At 32.8% G+C, this 20,535-nt stretch overlaps 1 protein-coding gene across 1 annotated transcript; it reads right to left on the minus strand.

Annotated features, from left to right (window-relative positions):
* Nucleotides 1-9,113: 9,113 nt before the first annotated feature.
* Nucleotides 9,114-10,266, minus strand: LOC139871455 (F-box protein At5g07610-like). The gene is made up of 2 exons (XM_071859167.1): nucleotides 9,858-10,266; nucleotides 9,114-9,796 (listed from the first exon to the last, which is right to left on the minus strand). Exons 1-2 carry the CDS (start codon nucleotides 10,264-10,266, stop codon nucleotides 9,114-9,116), a joined length of 1,092 nt encoding a protein of 363 aa, XP_071715268.1.
* Nucleotides 10,267-20,535: the final 10,269 nt, after the last annotated feature.

Below are 20,535 nucleotides of genomic sequence, written 5' to 3' on the forward strand. Positions count from 1 at the left end.
AAAAATGGTATTCTTTCAAAACAATATTTAACATATAATATTTTTAGCAATGTAATAGTTAGTAAATATGACATATGTATGTATTTGTTATATGTATATTAGATGTATGTATTGTGTTTGCACTGATATATGACTAGTATCTCTTTGATTTATATGTGCATCTTACACTTTTGTTACATGTAAGATATGTATTGCTTTCATATGTGTAAAATTAAAGTATTCTTTTAGAAGAATATTTTTCTTTGAAAAGAATATTAACTTTCTTAATAAAAACTAGTAATATTCATTGATAATAAAAAGATTATTTATTTTCCACACAAAAATTAGCAATATTCTTTGATAACAATATTATTCTTTGAAAAGAATATTTACTTTATAGGCAACGTAATAAGTAATAAATACAACAAATGAATATATGTGTTATATGTATAGTAGCTAGATAGGAATGAGCTGAATAGTTACTTGGTGTTTGTCAAAAACTTTCTTCAATTTTTCTATTCGTTTCAAACTCAATGTGTAAGTCACAACTTGAATATCAAATGTGTTTGTGAATATAAAAGATATGTAAGAATATAAAGAACATAAACAAAAAAAATATATATATACTATCAAAATATAATATATGTTTGTATCCTTTATGACTTTTCAGGTTTGGGTTTGTCATTAATAAGAAACATATTAATATATTATTATATGTATACTAAATGTATGTATTATATTTTGTATTCATATTCATATATGATTTTTATCTCTCTGATTTTTATGAATATCATACATATTTTAATTAATATGATTTTAAACTTACTTTCTATGCAAAAAATATTAAGAATCTTTAGTAAGAGTATTATTTTTTGATAAGAATATCAACTTTTTAGGCAAAAATTAACAATATTGTTTGATAATAATAATATTATTTGATAAGAATATTAATATAAGGTGGGTGGTAGGTGGTGTTAGTGGGTGGGGATGGCGGGTGGTGGCTAATGGTGGTGAATAAATTTTATACGAGCAAAAATAAAATATTTTTTAAATAATATTATCGTATACTGCCTTTTGAAGACATAATAAGTAATATTATATATTTTGTAGGAAAAAAATACCAATATTCTTTGGTTGCAATATTATTCTTTTAAGAAAATATTAATTTTTCAGACAAACAATAGTAATTTTTTATAAAAGAATACTAAAAATCTGAGAGAAATTCATTACCATTCATCAAAAATGTTAATGTGTTAACAAAAAAATAGTGAACATCAATCGAAATTATTAATTCAGATTAACATGAAGTAAAGCTACCAATCAAGGGCCAGAATACATGAGAACCATATGGTAAGGTTATAATGTATTTCATCCTTCTATTAAATTATGATATTGAATCCTCATTTCACAAAGATTATTCATGTTGATCTCATTGTAGAGTTTACAATTGCTTATAAAAATACATGTTAGTTTCATTTCTCTTCTATAGTTTGTTTTCCCATTAAAAGTAGCTATAAAAATAACTAACGAATTTTGTTGTATAATATTTGTTCTGATAGTAATAATTTTTTTCTCAGAATTAAGTAAACAAGAGTGTGATGATGTGTTGTTTAAGCAGGTAAGTTCCACTCTTAGAATCTTTCTACTTACACCTAACATTCTGATGTTAGTCAGTTTCGTTAAAAGCTGCACTTTAAAGAAAATTTTATGATTTTTTGAATGCTCGTTTTACAAACTTCTAGTATTAAATTTTCATTTCAAGTCAGCGGAGTTTTGTTACGTTCTGTTTGTGACATATTTTCAAAAATTCACAATTTAGGAAAATTAAAGGCCTGATTTAAGAACATGGCATTTGTAACATAAACCTTATAAACTGTACCATGTAACCAGGGACCTACATTGTTTAAAGAATGATTTGATGTACAAATTAACAGATGCTCTAAATTGCAGGTTTGGCTCATTTACTTTTCGAGAAGGGTAATTCACGGGTTGGAACTAGATATTGTAGACGAGCGCTTGAAGTTTTGGATCAACCAAAATTAGTATTGTTTTTCAACAATAGTATTCTTGTGTAATAATATTAAATATATTATTTTTAATGGACATATTGATTGTAGAATATGATATCAATGTTGAATATATTTAATAACTATGTCCATTAAAATTATAATCAATATATGTACTGTTATTTTTTTATGATTGATAAATTGTACCTGTAGTTTTTTTATTAAGATAGGCATCTTGATTAGAATGATAACAAAAATTAAACTGAGTGCTGACTCAACCTCAAAATAATTAGTATTGTTTTTTAACATTAGTGTTCTATTATAATAATATTAAATATATTCTTGTTTTTAACGAAATTATATGATTGATTGAAGAATATGAAATAAATGTTGAATATATTTAATAATTCTGTATTCATTGTTATTATAATGAAAATATATGTATTGTGATATCTATGATTGATGAATTGTACCTGTATTTTTTTATGATTAATTTAGCCATCTTGATATGAATGAAATCAAAAAACAAACTGTGCAGACTCTAAATCTGAAAACAATTTAGTATTGTTTTCCAACAATAGTATTCTTGTGTACCAATATTAAATATATTCTTATTTTACATACATATTAATTGAAGAATATAGAATGAATGTTGAAATTTATTTAATAATTTTGTATTCATTAAAATTATAATGGAAATATATTTATTTGTGATATCTATGATTGATGAATTAAACCAGTAGTTTATATGATTAATTTAAGCATCTCGCTGAGAATGAAATCAAAAAACAAACTGTGTGACTATAAACTTGAAAAAATTAGTATTGTTTTTTAACACTAGTATTCTTGTGCAACAATATTAAATATGTTATTTTTAATGGACATATTATATGAATGTTGAATGTTGATATTCACTATCAAGCTCAAAACATCAATTTCTAATTTGAAGATTCCAACACCAAATTGATTACAGAAACGTGATGCTTACATGATTCCTAACACTCCTTCATCATCTAATTACATCAACAACAACAGACTTGCATATTTTTTATCCGAATTCTTTGTTCATCGACTTTTCATGGTGTTTTAGCCTCCGGATCATTCAAGAATGATATAGCAAAATGTAAAAATTCAGAAATCACCATTATGTGTTCGTGAACATGTATACAAAATCTCATATCTCAACTCGAAGAATTGAATTCAAATTTTGGAGTCAATGGTTCGGATCAAAAGTCAATTGAAATTTCATGAATCAAATTCTAATGAGAATCAATGTTTCTGGTTATTCTAATGATATACGAAGATTATATGATGAATTTAGAGAATTTTTTGTGAAGGAATCATTACCAAACAAGCTCTAAATCTCAAAATCAACATTGAAGTTCATCATCATCTTCATAAGGCATGCTGCTACTGTTCGTTGATTCAATTCTGAATTTCAAGCTGTTTTAGATCGATGTGTTTAACAAAGTTATTTAATCGTTGGCTTTGGAGTTGATTACAGGTTATTTGAAGATCTAATTTCATTCTTTGAACTTTATTAAAAAAAATGGGACATGCAGTTACAGATGAATAAAGAAGAAGGCATAAAATGACAAATACGCCCTGTTAAGTTGAACAAAATGAAATGCAGGACCATATGATGTGACGTACCAGCGGGATGTAAATTCAAGATGAATGGCTGAGATCGCTCCCCCCCCCACTTCTCCCTAATTGGATACTTCCCTCTTGATCCTGCCCATATATATATATATATATATATATATATATATATATATATATATATATATATATATATATATATATATATAATCCATTATCCATATATACTAAAAGAAAAACAGTCATGAATAATGCATGTTGTTGGTGTCATGCTAACGTCATATTCGAGTCAGCAACCACTATTTTTTATATTTATTTTCTTTTACAATTTTTTATACAAACACAGATACATGATGGTACTCGGTGGTTCAAATGTGTATATATAAATCGTTAATTTGCATTTACAAACATATTTGTAATGTTCCTGTCAAACCCTTGTGACGTGACACGGTAACAAAAAGTCCCGAAACGTGATCAACACTTTCTACATGAGACGTTTTAACAAAATATGCATTTAGTTATTATAAAGTTTTCAGAAAAAACTAGTTTGATCCAAACGTTAAAGTACTACAATTATCAAAATAAACGTATTAACATTAATTTACTGGGAAATATAATGTTTGAATTAAATGAGCTAAAACTCTAGAGAATGCAATTGTAACATCCTGCATTTTTCCGTTAAATTATTTTAACGCCCGTCTTTTTTTTAGATAATATCTTTCGTTATCTAAATTCGTATCTTTCGTTAACTAACGTTCTTAATATTTCCGTTATTCATTATAACATCTCCCGTTTATTCTCGCGTATTTAAATTAATTCGTTTGGTTAATTATTCACGCACCCGCTTTTAAACTCGAGGGACTAAAGTTGCCAAGTGGGCAAACTAGTGACTAGGTCAACTAGTCAATCCACCCCTCCCCACCATTCATTTTCATTGCATTTCTTTTCTCTTTTTCTTTCACCTATTACTTCCAACTTTGAATCCTTTTCATCTTCTCCACAAATTCATCATCTAAATCAAGAATAGGAAGCTAGCATCAAAACGAATCGTACTTTTGGAATCCTCTCTTCATCCTCTACGTTTTGGTACCAATTTCACTACTTGGGGTAAAGTTTCTAAAAACTCTAGATTTCTCTAAATTCGTTTTATAGACTTGAAATGGTGTTAGTTAGTGTCTATGGCTCGAGTCTAGCATGAATATGTGATTTATTTGCTCGATCTTGTTATTTTGCATAAACTAGCATGAACTTGAAATGGGTGTGTTTAATCTTGAGTTTTGGATGATTAAATGTTGTTTAAATGTTAAAGTTCATGTATTAAATGTGTTACTAGCATCGTTAGCTTCATTTTAGTATGTAGGTTGATTTAGAAAAACTTCGTTAGCATGATTGTTGATTTTATGATTCATGGTTAGGGTTTGATAGACTTAAAACGAACTTTTGATGCATTGAATGCTTGTTGATGTTGTGGATAAGTGTTTAGTTGTAATGTATGTTTAATTACCTTTGAAACGGCATATCGTATGTGTAAATTGGATTCCCGAATCACCATTTGTATTTTTGAGCTTGAAACGTTAAACAATGATCATTCGGCGAGATTTCGGTTATTTTAAATGATGTTTTTGTTTAATGAAATGTGTTTAGTTGTATTCCTCGTTAAATTACCTTTCCAACGATATAAGATACGTGTTTTGAATGTTTACGGTTCATTAGTTGTGTTTGAAAGAAGCTTGGTTCGTGTACTTGAAAATTCAGCAACAGCACCTGAAACCAGGGGCTTCGCTATAGCGAGCCCTGGTGTGCACAAAATCTCGCTATAGCGAGAAAACCCCTGACCAAACTCAATTTTTGATTTTTGCACTTTCGTTCCCGCATACTCGCAACTCCGTTTAACATGAAATTTTGCCAACATGCTTATATATGACTACGTTTTTATGTGTAATGGTCGAAAACCCGACCCGACCCCGTTGACTTTGACTTTGACCAAGTTTGAATTTTAGTCAAACTTAACCAAACACTTATGCAATCGTTCTAACTTGCGTTTATACTTATATCTTGCATGAAACTTGACAACGTGACTCACATGCTATATAATCGAGTCGTAACGAGTCATAGGACTAATTGAACACATTTCGCCCGACCTTGTGTCGTAATCGGTAATTAATACAACTTATTTGTTTAGGTCAAGACTAGCATTTGTTCTTGCACACATTACTTTGTGAAGTACATTTACTTTTGTGCAATCAAGTTGAGATCATAGTCCCACCTTTTCAACAACTTTTACTCTTTAAACTATGGGATGAGAAACATATACGTATTATACTTTTATGCTTTGAACACAAGTACAAAAACAAACATTCCACATGCGAGTTAGAACAAAAAGGCCTCAATTCAATTATCATTAGTTACACTTGCAGGATGTAAACGTGAACTTATGTTATGAGATCACATGGGCTTGACAAGCCCTCATTCGGACGGTTCGCTACCGTTAGCAGATGAAATATATTTTTGATTATATAGTGTAGGTTCTATCACTATGATAACGGGGTACGTGAACAGTTAAGTCTTGATAATTGGGTGCTCCACAAACGAACAACAACTTTGGAATGCAAACGATTTAGATAATCAACGTTATGGAAATACAAAATCTTGTGGTTCAAAAACAACGTTTAAAAATACACCTATGATTTCACCAACGTTTTTCTTTGAAATTTTTCTATATGTTTCTTAGGTTCATACTTGGCTACTTGATACATGCTTCCACACACTTTGATTACTTGCTTGGGGTCAAGCATACATGCATACGCTAGCGATAGCACCTTTGGATTCAAACTTAATGTTTACATGCATACGCTATTGACAACATTCGTGATTTTCAACTTATATTATGTCGCAAGTTATTTCATTTATACTTTACAACTATTGTAAACTTAAACTTGTTGTCGAACCGTTTGGTAACTTAAACTTTACAAGTCTTACACGTTTCAAATGAATGCAGCATAATTTTGGTCAAACACGTCTCATTTAGGGACTATGACCACGTAACCGGACCTAAGTTAACGGTGCCATCAATGACGATTTTATCGGGTCGCTACAGCAATTATACTTGACTTCTAGTGCGGAAGTAAAGCTAAGGAACTAAGAATAATACATGAAAACGTCAACACATATCTTAGTGAGTTCATAGGTTTATTGTGGATAATAAAATAAAGTGGCCACATAATTTAGTTGTTCACAAACAGTTGTAAAAGTCATATGCAAACTAAGCTTAACGATGATAAGTATCCTCTGTAATACACCTAGCCAATGTGTAAAAGTTACGAAGTACTAAACGTCCTTTGACTGTCAGGGCAACTAACCCGGACTGAGTTGTCAAACTTGATAGATCTATTTATTGGATTCACGCTTACCTAAACCGGTAATTAACTGTTACCTGAAAAATAGCATGTATTCCCATCTCAAAAATATTATAAGTTCAAAAGTGGGACTATAAACTCACCTTTGAGTGCGCAGCAAAAGTTTAAAGACAAACGTGTAAACATGTGAGGTAGTGTACTTAACCTAGAGTGACCGGTTTAGTTGTCATACAATACCAAGAGAAATGTACTAATAGTGGTATGTCACGATCACAACAATTAAAGATTCTAGTTCGAATAGGACACCGTGTGATAAAGTTGAATTTTGAAAACAACGTTTCAGAAAATTTTCGCTCGAGACACCTCACTTTGATTATAAATAACTCAATCAAATATTAACTCTAAAAAGCACCAAGCTTTTCAGTACGGTAGGTTATTAAAAGAGCTTTCCGAAAAGTCCAGCCATACTATCTAATTCATCATACATTTTAAGTTATAAGTGTTTTGCTCAGCTACGTTCCTAAATCGAAACATTGACTTTAAAAATTCATATCTAAATAAGTTTTTACATCGAAAGTTATTTATTCACTTGGAGAGTTTAGAAAATCAAGTCCTCTGTAACATATAAAATTCTCAAGCCCTAACTCTAAACCGTTTAGTCGCAATCGCATTCAACAGACACGTATGTCAGAATTTCTTTTAGCAGAATACATCTTACTTGATTCATTCATTACTAATTAACCGTTCAACGAAAGTTATGAATGCTACGTGAAAAGTTAATTACTCGATCTGTAGATTTCAAACATCAAATCATCTAAAAATAATAAATTCTTTTACTCACCCAATCAATCAGATTCAAATTCGAGTTTTTAACAAAAATCACAATGCAAAACAAATCAACAAACTTTTTTAACCACGCAGGTTTGCCTGAGTGGTCACCGAGTTAACTGCAACCTTCCTTAATATTTAAGTGTGTATCTACTTATTGCATAACTTTATAGTAGATTTTCTTTTCATCTTTGTTGGTATGGTACATGTTTGTTGAATTAAATACTATAAGTGCATAATCAAGATTCAATATTTATAGCTGCTTGACAAGATTCCATTCATAGACTAATGATCAGAATCTAAATAAGATGACATGAGACGTTTAACCTACCCATTTTAGCCTAGATTATTTTCTTTGATTCAGTTGAGCCTGAAAGATAATCCAAAATTAGCCCACTCATAAGTAAGTGGGCTCAAATTCCCACATTTTTGTGAGCCAAACAGGGCCTAAGGATATACCGGTGCATTGTTATAACAGAATAGTTCTAATCTGTTCATGCAGTATGAACTAATAAGAAAGCCCAAAAACTACACTCTATATTGTAAGTTAGAACTTAACTACTAGTATTTCTTAAAGGCCGAGAATTTTCATATAGTTGTTATAAATACAATCAAGGGTTCATGCAAAAACTTAACTGAGCTATCAGAGGTTTCGCATGTATGATTTAGGAACCCAAATTATATGGACTAGAAGAAAAGGTATATTATTTATAATAATTATATATATAGACTTGATATTCTAACAACTTCCCTAAAAAAATTCAGAACTTTTGTCTCTAGGGGTGTTTGTTTGGATGGATCAGATCAAACCCGATCCAGTTAGATGAATCCATTTGAATTTTGGTTCTTAAAACATGGTTGTGAAAGTCTCCCTACTAGACCGACAATGGATCATTTTCTATCAGGTAATTTATTATATTCAAATCTCCCATGTTCATATATGTATACTTATGGGTCATATTAATACTTAATAACTATAGGTGAACACGAGGGCAAATTGAATAACGGGTAGCTTCTTGCCTTCTTTGTATACGAGTATATGATTGACCCGTCAACACCATTTTTTTAAAAGCTGTTTTTACTATGTTAATAACAATAACAAAATAACAAATGTACTACATAACATTAATAACAGTATTGGCCAAAGGAATAGCCATATACACAGATAAAAATAGAACATTAATTAAGCTCTTAAACAGTAGTTTCATGCTTAATAATCATAACTGTACGATGACAAATAATAAAATAAAATTAAACCAATAACATGATGAAGTATACGAGCAGTAATTACAAAGACTAGAGCCCACAAAAAACACTAAATACATAGTTAAGCGATGATGAATCAAACTTTATAAAGAGACGGTATAAATTGATGCGTATCAGGAAATCGAATAACCATTTCATTATAATTGTAAGAGGCATTAAAATAATAGAGCTGGTAAAATGTGTTTGTTACCAAATTAAACCGGATAGCTATGCGGCCTATTGCCAGTATGAAAAAGGATTCACCATCTTCTTTTTCGTCCAAAACAATTGATAGTACTCTAAACTTGTACTCACGAGCGAAGTTGGGGTTTACAAGTTTAGGGAATGATGCACAAAGTTGGTCAAGTTCAACGTGGTATTTCACAAACCATCCTGAATAATCTCTCTTCAACTCATGAATTTTGACATTCGAAGGGATATCATTTTTAACAAGAAGCAAGTGGTCCCGGGACTCAAACATATCGTTAGAAGTAAGGGAACGAAAAGAGGTCTGCATTTGACATTCAATCTCTTCATCCAAATTGAAATACAAAAACAAGCCGGTTGTGTCAAGCCAATGAACATCATTGTTCCAATAAACACCACCACCACGATAAACAAGAAAATCACCAGTACACTTACACGAAGCCTTCCAAGTGCAAGTTTGTGAGCTATAAATTCCTATCTGGTAGTCATTCAGTTCAAGGCGATGAATAGATACGATTTTAAAGTAAGGTGACTTTGAAGGATCAAACGCTAAGGTCATACCAGAAGAATATTCTGAATTAAAAAGTTCGTGCTTAGGAAGTACAATGAACTGGTTGATAGTTGGATTGTATACGTAGCGATTGATACATGTACAATACAAATTGGTCAACTTCTGAGATTATTCCATTACACGAAGAATGCAGAATAGATGTTGTTCCCATATCAGCCGGATCAAAATTGAGGGTTACGCAAGGTGCTTTTGCCCGATTTTTGACATCATCCAATGGGACGATATAATGGTCTAGTGTCTTTGTGTCTGTTTTATAATCCATGGCGTAGAGACTAGAAGGAGGATCAATTGTACGGGTGGCTCGTAAGAGTTGGAATCTAGAATCAGAGATAAGAGAGTACCAGTGTTTGGATACAGACTCGAATCGAAGCAATGATGTAACCGGTAATCGTAACAGGATCTGTTCAACAAGGTCTTCGTAGGAACATACCTTATCAATAGCATCCGATAAAGATGATCGATTGCTTGGCATCGTAACGCAGCTTTTGTTTATTCTTCTTCTTCTTCTTCTTCTTCTTCTTCTTCTTCTTCTTCTTTTGTTAATCGAATGTTTGCGATCAGATGATATTTATGTTATAGCTTGGGTTATGTTGGATTCTGGGCTTAGAGCCCATTTAATTAAATTAGGGCTAGTCGGGGCGAAGTACGAGGCCTTTCGATTTACAGTAACCTTTTCTGTCAGCGCATCATAATTTAAAAAGGCAGGTTTAATTTCTAGTTAATCAACTCACTCGTTTTTTGTTGATTGATTTCTTTTTTTTAAAGCATTTGATTATCAATATGATGTTTGTGCGAGTTCTATTAGGGTTCCTTCGAATCAGATTCAATACTATTGCTTAAGTGCATATTGACGTTGAAAATTTATCTCTTATATATGTGATGAATAAAAAGATGTTATGACAATTTGCCTAGCGCACCTACACCATCGGAAGCGAGGATATAATTTGTTTGAGACAAACTTGCGAGAAATAATAGAAAGCAAATAAAGTAACTGATAACACGATGATTTAACGTGATTCGGCAAAACCCTGCCTACGTCCACCCCAAGAGTCTCCTTTATTCTTATAATATAAAAGAACCCGGTACAAGAAAAAGTACAGTATGAGTTAAACCCAAACCTAAGCCCCTTAGATTTTAGTATAAAATCTAAGTTTCTCATACACTCTTTTACACTCCTTACAAGAATAAAACTCTCGACCTCACAAAGAAACACACTCCGTTGATATTATCGATCAACTATGTTTACTACCTTTTGTGATTATACCCTCACAAATAAACACTCTCCGTTGATATTATCGATCAACAATGTTCTCTCATTCGTGATGCTCTGATCCTCTCTGGATACTTTTGAATCTCTGCACGAAACACCTATTTATACATGAAACATTTACATGCATACACTTGCCAACAATTCTCAGCCACACCTACCACCATGTGAAAGGCAACTAGCAACTTTGACTTTGCTACGGAGAGATGCAAACATTTCTACAATTTATTAGGCATACACTATTTTCAAATAGTGAGCCACATGTATTCCATGCAATTTCCATATTCAACTTAAATGTTTGTCAAATATGGACAAACGTCTAAGAATCTCCACCTTGACGAACATTTATCTTCTTCGTCACCGAAATATTAACTCCAAGTATTTTCACCATTGGCCTCCTTATCACAGCTGCACACACTTTGAATCACCTCGGTCCTGAAACTGATTCAAATAAACGGCCAATAATCATGTGCAACTAACCCGTCAACTTACCTAGTTGACACCGGAGAGGAGTCTCGAATCACCTCTCCCACCACAGTAGGATTTTCCTTCTCACAATCGTCTACCTTGGACAAACATGTTCCAATATGTTCCTGACCTATTTCCCGCGTGCACGCTTTCAAAACCTTCGAGACACGAGTACATTTTATACTCGCCACCAGACGATATAAACCCTCATACTTCTCTCGCTTCATCAGGACCTCTACGCCACGTGTGATTTTCATAACTCCACCTACGGCCTAATAGCCGTATCCTTGAGAATCCAACACGCATAAGGAAATTAGATTCTTGCACATCATTGGTGTGTATGCCACACCACCAAGAGCGTAAGCAGCTCCGTGAAACAATTTTACTTTCACCCTGTAAACACCCTCAACATCACATGTTGAACCATCACCTAAAGTCAGCACCCCGCTTTCTTTCACATTAGCTTATCAAAATAAGCTTCCTTGGAACACACATGCATCGTACAACCAGAATCTAAAATCCATTCATCTTGAGCAGAAGTAGAACTTTTGGAAATTGTGAGAACATCTCCCACCGGTACATTAACTGCTACCGCAGCCGATGAACCCCCAGATTTACCTTCACCATTCCTCCAGAGTGAACAGTCCTTCCTTAGTGACCTCACTCATGACATTTGAAGCACTGGATGCCCTTCACGCCGTCTCCTGATCTAGACCTACTGTTATCACTAGATCTCTTCTCGGCAAACCTTCTCGTTCCATGACCAACCATAGCAAACCCATGCGCAAAACGGTCAATGGATCTTCGTCTCTTATCCCGTGATAAGATTACCGGTACTACATCCTCAATCTTTATACTAGCCTTACCATAAAGAAGAGTAGTGACCAAAATATTATACGAACTGGGAAGAGAGGCAAGAAGAATAAGGGTCTTATCTTCTTCCTCAATATTAACCTCAACTTTTCCAAGTTGATCCATAAGACCATTAAACACGTTCATGTGTTTAATAATATTCCAATCGTCATCTGCCATCTGAAATGGCTCCACCTTAAATTGCAAACCGTCGTTTTTTTCGCCATCTCCAAACAAAAACTATCTGATAAACCTGGATACGCTCTGATACCATTTGTTATGACAATTTGCCTAGCGCACCCACACCAGCAGAAGCGAAGATATAATTTGTTTGAGACAAACTTGCTAGAAATAATAGAAAGCAAATAAAGTAACTGATAACACGATGATTTAACGTGGTTCGGCAAAACCCTGCCTACGTTCACCCCAAGAGTCTCCTTTATTCTTATAATATAAAAGAACCCGGTACAAGAAAAAGTACACTATCAGTTAAACCCAAACCCAAGCCCCTTAGATTTTAGTATAAAATCTAAGTTTCTCGTACAGTCTTTTACACTCATTACAAGAATAAAACTCTTGACCTCACAAAGTAACACACTCCGTTGATATTATCGATCAACTATGTTTACTACCTTTTGTGATTATACCCTCACAAATAAACACTCTCCATTGATATTATCGAACAACAATGTTCTCTCATTTGTGATGCTTTGATCCTCTCTGGATACTTTTGAATCTCTGCACGAAACACCTATTTATACCTGAAACATTTACATGCATACACTTGCCAACATTTCTCAACCACACCTACCACCATGTGAACGGCAACTATCAACTTTGACTTTGCTACGGAGAGATGCAAACATTTCTACAATTTATTAGGCATACACTATTTACAAATAGTGAGCCACATGTATTCCATGCAAATTCCATATTCAACTTAAATGTTTGTCAAATATGGACAAACGTCCAACAAAAGACATCTATGATCTTTCCGCATACGATGAAAACAGTTTTTCTTTTTCATATTATTTTCTCTGCACATTGTATTTTATAGGCACGACATTCGAAATATTATGCAGCAAGGGTACTATTGCTGGAATGAAATGTGACATTAAAGTTTAAAAAATTGGTAAGTTGTAAAGGTGCTTGCTTTCTTCAGCAATAAGGATCTATTTATTTATTCAGTTGTATAATAGATTTATTTACATTTTATGGCATTAAGATTGTGTTTGCAATCAGGGATTAGTTATACAATGCCAAGATTTACCAGGTTTTCTCATCTTAATATATTCGTAGTAAGTAACTGAATATACATACATTAGGTGTTCATTTGTATTAGTAAGGTTGTGATATATATGTTTTGGAACTGTAGACGTAATAGGATCTTAGATTAATCGTACTAACTAGATTAGAGGCGGAAATCACTAATCTATAATGTTAACGACTACTTAGACTCTTCGGGATCAATAATACCAACTAATGTTGATGGAATCGACGCCTAGGAATGTGTATTCGGTTAGGGTTTGGTCTAGGACAACTGCAAGAACGAAAAACGTCGGCTAAAGGGTGTAGGGTTTTGTAACCTATGAATGAAACCCGACTTCCCTATTTATATATACTTACAGTGTCCATCGGTCGATGGTCTCTGACCTTCAGCCGATGGTGTTTGTCCCTCGACCGATGGTCCCTACCATCGGTCGATGGTCTGAGCTGCCAACCAATCAGCTCTAAACCATTTATCGTCATTGCTTAATCAATATCAAACACATATTATCAATGACAATGTTCATACACGACTGAAATGTAAACGTCAATACACATAGAACTTATTACAATATAGAACTCGGGATTATGCACCAACAGGAACAGAGTAGAAGTCGATTGTTCTTGTGTCAATGACAATGAGCTTAGTAGATTCTATATATGATGTTTCTGAAGGTGACTTTGCAAGCTTTTAACATCAGTTAAGAAGACCATGGATCTAATGTGATGCAACGACTTTATCTTAGAATCTGTTTTGAACTTGCAGGCTCTGATTTCACATATCAACTGCAGTTTGTTAGAGCACTTGGTAAGTATTTTTCTTACATAACTTTTATAGCCTCATGTTTCCAAATGACTAAGTATGAAATGTAATTACTTGAGGTAGTAAGTGACTAAGTGAGACCCATTTAACAATGTTGTAAAAAACCCGATTACTTGCCGATTAATCTCCATTAATCATTTTTAAAAGCAATCCGTTCCGATTTCTAAAAATCCGATTAATTAAACGGTCAACGTCAATTGGTGGATCAAAATCGAATTTGATAATCAAAGTTAGTTAAAGTAAAAAATGGTTAATATTTTAACATGAATTTAAACTAGAATTTTATAGTTTTGAACAAAAATGAACAATTTTAGACAATTATGTTAAAAAAATATCTTTATATTTATGGTTTTTTTCTATAGTTACACATATAATTTTAAAAATTTAATATTTAAATGTATATAGTACAATCCGATTAATCTCCGATTAATCCCCAAATTGCCGATTAATCGTTCCAAAGTCTAGATCGATTAATCCCCGAATAGCAAATTTTGCAACCTTGCCATTTACTATTGAATGGGTTAATTTGGGTTAACTTTATTATATATACAAGAAAAATTGATTTAATAGGAAACATGTCAAATGAGTTGGAATTCATGTAAAGTATATTTAAAATTGTATATCCAAAAAGGCCTACTTAACTACTTTTTTAGTATATATAGAAGCTAGACAAGTGTGTATATATATATATATATATATATATATATATATATATATATATATATATATATATATATATTGTTATAATTCAATAGGCTTATAACTACCTTTAGTGGTTTGATTCTTGATGTTATAATTCAGTAGGCTTATAACTACCTTTAGTGGTTTGATTCTTGATTTAGAATACTAATAATGAAGTGTAAGAACAAAGATGATAATGGAGAGAAAGAAAGAAACACTTTGTAAGTGTGAGAAATGGTGCAAGTTTAATGCTTGCATTCATGAGTATTTATAGCCTAAAATCTCAATAAAAATACATACTTTGTGTACCAAAATTGACTATATGTATACACCAAAATTGACTATCCATATCTATGTTATTATTATTATAACACTCCCCCTTGGATAGCAATTTTATTTTGTTGAAGATCAACTATAAATTACTGCCTCGTTAAAAACCTTGCTAAAGAAAACCCAGTGGGAAAAAAACTTTAGCTAAGGGAAAAAGAGTGCAGCATGGAGTTGACTCCCCCTCAAGTAGACATCGCTTCAGCTGTTACATCTTTTGAACATGTCTCATGCCAATGTTATGAACGTGTGTTCTGAAAATAGCAGTTGGAAGTGCTTTCGTGAAAAGATCAGCAGAGTTTTTGCTAGATTGCACATATCTCATTTCAATCTGGTTGTCCTTAATGAGATTTTGAGTGTATGAGAAGAATCTAGGTGGTATGTGTTTTGTTCGGTCACTTTTGATATACCCTTCTTTCATCTGTGCTATGCAAGCTGCATTATCTTCATAGATAGTTGTTGGACTTTTATCGCGTTCTAGTCCACAAGAATCAGTAATGAGTTGTGTCATTGATCTCAACCAAAAACATTCTCGAGTAGCTTCATGTAATGCAATCACTTCGGCATGATTTGACGATGTAGCAACAAGTGTTTGTTTTTGAGAACGCCATGATATTGCAGTACCTCCATTTAGGAATACATATCCAGTTTGAGATTTAGCTTTATGTGGATCAGATAAATAACCTGCATCTGCATAACCAACCAAATCTTGTTTTGATTCGTTAGAATAAAATAATCCTAAATCAGTAGTTCCTCGAAGGTATCGAAATATGTGTTTGATCCCATTCCAGTGTCTTTTGGTAGGAGCAGAGCTGAACCTTGCCAACAAATTAACTGCAAAAGAAATGTCAGGTCTTGTACAATTTGTAAGATACATAAGAGCTCCAATTGCACTAAGATATGGTACTTCTGGTCCAAGAATGTCTTCTTGATCTTCACATGGACGAAATGGATCAGCTTCAACATTGAGTGATCTAACAACCATAGGAGTACTTAATGGTTTTGCCTTGTCCATATTGAAACGTTTCAAAATCTTTTCAGTATATGTTGTTTGATGTACAAGTAAACCATTAGGCATATGCTCAATTTGTAAACCAAGGCAATACTTGGTTTTTCCGAGATCTTTCATTTCAAATTCTTTCTTTAGAAGTTGAATGGCTTCATGGATCTCTTTATTTGTACCTATGATGTTAAGATCATCAACATAAACAGCTATGATCACATATCCGGATGTTGTTTTCTTAATGAAAACACAAGGGCAAGTAAGATTATTTGTATACCCTTTGCTTATCAAGTAATCACTTAATCGGTTATACCACATACGTCCCGATTGTTTTAACCCATATAAAGATCTTTGTAATTTAATCGAATACATTTCTTTGGGTTTTGCATTTGATGCTTCTGGTACCTTAAATCCTTCAGGTATCTTCATATATATATCACTATCAAGTGATCCATATAGATAAGCAGTCACAACATCCATGAGATGCATTTCTAAATTTTTAGAAACTGCCAGACTGATTAAGTACCTAAAAGTAATTGCATCCATAACAGGAGAATAAGTTTCTTCATAATCAATTCCCGGTCTTTGAGAAAAACCTTGAGCTACAAGTCTAGCTTTATACCTTGTAACTTCATTTTTCTCATTTCTTTTTCGGACAAAAATCCATCTGTATCCTACAGGTTTCACATCTTTAGGAGTGAGAATGATGGATCCGAAAACTTTTCTTTTATTGAGTGATTCTAATTCAGCTCGTATTGCTTCTTTCCATTGAGCCCAATCATGTCTATTTTGACATTCAACCATAGATGTTGGTTCTGGATCATCATCATTATTCATGATGTCATATGCAACATTAAATGAAAATTTCTCATCAAGATTTTTCATTTCATTTCGGTTCCATAATATTTTTGAATATGCATAATTGATTGCAATTTCTGTATTGACATCATCAATCTCCTCTGCAGTAGGAGTACTGATTTGTGGTTCTTCTTGAACACTTTCTTTTACTTCATTATCAGCTGATTTTCTTTTTCGAGGATTTTTATCCTTTGAACCGATTGGTCTTCCACGTTTCTGACGTGGCAAAGATTCATGAGTGACGTTATTGCCAGCTTTTGGAATTTCAATTCGAGCTGGAGTATTTACTGCTGGTATATATGATTTTGTCACCGTTTTTGTATCTGTAAATGCATCAGGCAATTGATTTGCAAGTTCTTGTATATGCATTATCTTTTGAACTTCTGTCTCGCATTCTTTTGTGCGAGGATCAAGATACTTTAATTGAGGTTCACACCATGAAACATCATTTTCTTTATTTTTCATTTCTCCCCCTAATCTAGGGAACAATGTTTCATTAAAATGACAATCAGCAAAACGTGCTGTAAAAACGTCACCTGTCATAGGTTCAATATACCTTAATATTGAAGATGTTTCATATCCAACATATATTCCCAACCTCCTTTGAGGACCCATTTTTGTACGTTGTGGTGTCGCAATTGGAACATACACTGCACAACCAAATGTTCTAAGATGGGAAATATTTGGCTCTTGACCAAAAGCAAGTTGTAGGGGGGAATATTTATGACTTGCACTTGGTCTGATGCGAATCAATGCAGCAGCATGTAAAATTGCATGACCCCATATAGATACAGGGAGTTTTGTTCTCATTATCAATGGTCTAGCGATTAACTGTAAACGTTTAATCAATGACTCGGCTAAACCATTTTGTGTATGCACATGAGCAACAGAATGTTCAGCAACAATTCCTATAGACATGCAATAGTCATTAAATGCTTGAGATGTAAATTCACCAGCATTATCAAGTCTCACCCTTTTAATGGTGTAATCAGGAAAATGAGCTCTCAATTTAATAATTTGGGCAAGAAATTTTGCAAATGCCACATTACGGCTTGATAACAGACAAACATGAGACCATCTGCTAGATGCGTCTATTAGAACCATGAAATATCTAAATGGTCCACATGGTGGATGAATTGGTCCACATATATCACCTTGAATTCTTTCAAGAAACATTGGTGATTCTTTCTCAACCTTAAGTGGTGAGGGTCTAGTTATCAATTTTCCAAGAGAGCAAGATGTACATGGAACCATTGTATCATGATGGATTTTTCTATCCTTTAGTGGATGTCCATGAGTACATTCAATAATCCTTTTCATCATTGTTGATCCTGGATGGCCTAATCTGTTATGCCATAAACTGAATACACCAGGATCAATATATTTTTCGTTAACTACCATATGTATTTCTGGTACATTTATATGTGTATAATGTAATCCAGAACTAAGTCTTGGCAGTTTTTCAACCACATGACTCTTGTCAGTGATACTTAAATATTTCTCATTTTCTGTTGTCACTGACTGATAATCATACCCGTTAAGGTATATGTCGGAGAAACTCAATAAATTTCTGCTTGACTTGGGAGAAAATAAGGCATCATTTATTAAAAATTTTGTACCATTTGGTAGTATGAAATTTGCCTTTCCTATCCCTTTTATCAAGTTAGCAGGTCCTGATATTGTATGTATAGTTCCTTCCGTTGGTTTTAGATCAATAAAATATTTCTCGGATTTAAGTATAGTGTGTGTAGTTCCACTGTCTGCTATACAGAGATCTCCACCACTTGATTGATGTTGTATTCCAGCAAAATTCATATTGAACTTCATATATAAGAAATAAATAGTGAGTACATTAATATTACACAATATTTTAAACGCAAATAGATAGTACTGAAACATTTAGCAAACATAATGACAAAGACAGACGATATTAAATCGTTTATTTTTCAAAAGACACACAACTTAAACATTCAAGAAATCTTCATATAAATCAGATGGTTTCTCAGTGACTGTTGGATCAATATTATCCACAAAATTTACTTCCTTTTCTTTACCTTTCAGCGAATCCTGATACATCTTAACAAGATGTTTAGATGTTCGGCAAGTATTAGCCCAGTGGCCCATTCTACCACATCTGTAGCAAGATTCTTCAGAATTTTTAGAAGAATTTTCTTCAACATCTTGTTTAATGGGCTTGTTTTGTGGTTGATATTTATATTTTCGTGGATTATTATTTCTTTGACCTCCACGGCCACGACCACGACCACGTCCACGCCCATTACTATTACCATAAGGATGGTTTCTACCATAGTTATGGCTTTTGGCATGATGATGGTGATGGTTATTATAACCACGACCTTGCCCGCGTCCTTGTCCCTGTTTATAATTATTTGCAGTATTTGCTTCAGGGATTGCAAGTGTACCAGTAGGACGGGATTGCTGATTTTTCATTAATAGCTCATCATTTTGCTCTGCAACTAAGAGATATGAATTAAGTTCAGGATATGTTTTGAACTTTAGCATTCTCAAATTTCTTTGCACTGTGATGTTTGCAGCATTCATTGTGGAGAAAGTTTTCTCCATCATGTCTGCATCACTAATTTCATGTCCACAGAATTTAAGTTGTGAACATGTATTATACAGAGCTGAGCTGTATTCATTTACTTTCTTAAAGTCTTGGAACCTTAATGTTCTCCATTGCTCCATTACAGCTGGAAGTAAAATTTCTCTTTGATTATTGAATCTGCTTTTGAGACCTTCCCATAAAACATGGGGATCTTCTACAGTCACATAATTATTTTGTAAGCATTCATCAATATGTTGATGAATAAAGCAACATGCCGTAGCTTGTTCTTTTTCAGAACAAGTGTTGTTTTCATTTATGGTTTCAAGAATGCCCATTGATTTAAGATGCATTTTTACTTTTATAACCCATGGCATGTAGTTGTTTCCAGTTGATTCTAAAGGAGTAAATTTAAGCTTTTCCAGATTCGACATTTTCTATTATCAAAAATTAAAACAAACATCATGATAAATTAGAGTCAATTTATATTCATAAGTATATAAACATTAAACATAAATTTAATATAACATAAATGATAAGTAGGTGACAGTGTCGACCATGTGTAAGCAATCATAAATAAATGTTATATAACAAAAATATAAATATTAGTAAACATAAATGAAAATTTGGCGA

Source organism: Rutidosis leptorrhynchoides, chromosome 10, assembly GCF_046630445.1.
Source record: "Rutidosis leptorrhynchoides isolate AG116_Rl617_1_P2 chromosome 10, CSIRO_AGI_Rlap_v1, whole genome shotgun sequence".
Taxonomy (NCBI): Eukaryota; Viridiplantae; Streptophyta; class Magnoliopsida; order Asterales; family Asteraceae; genus Rutidosis; species Rutidosis leptorrhynchoides.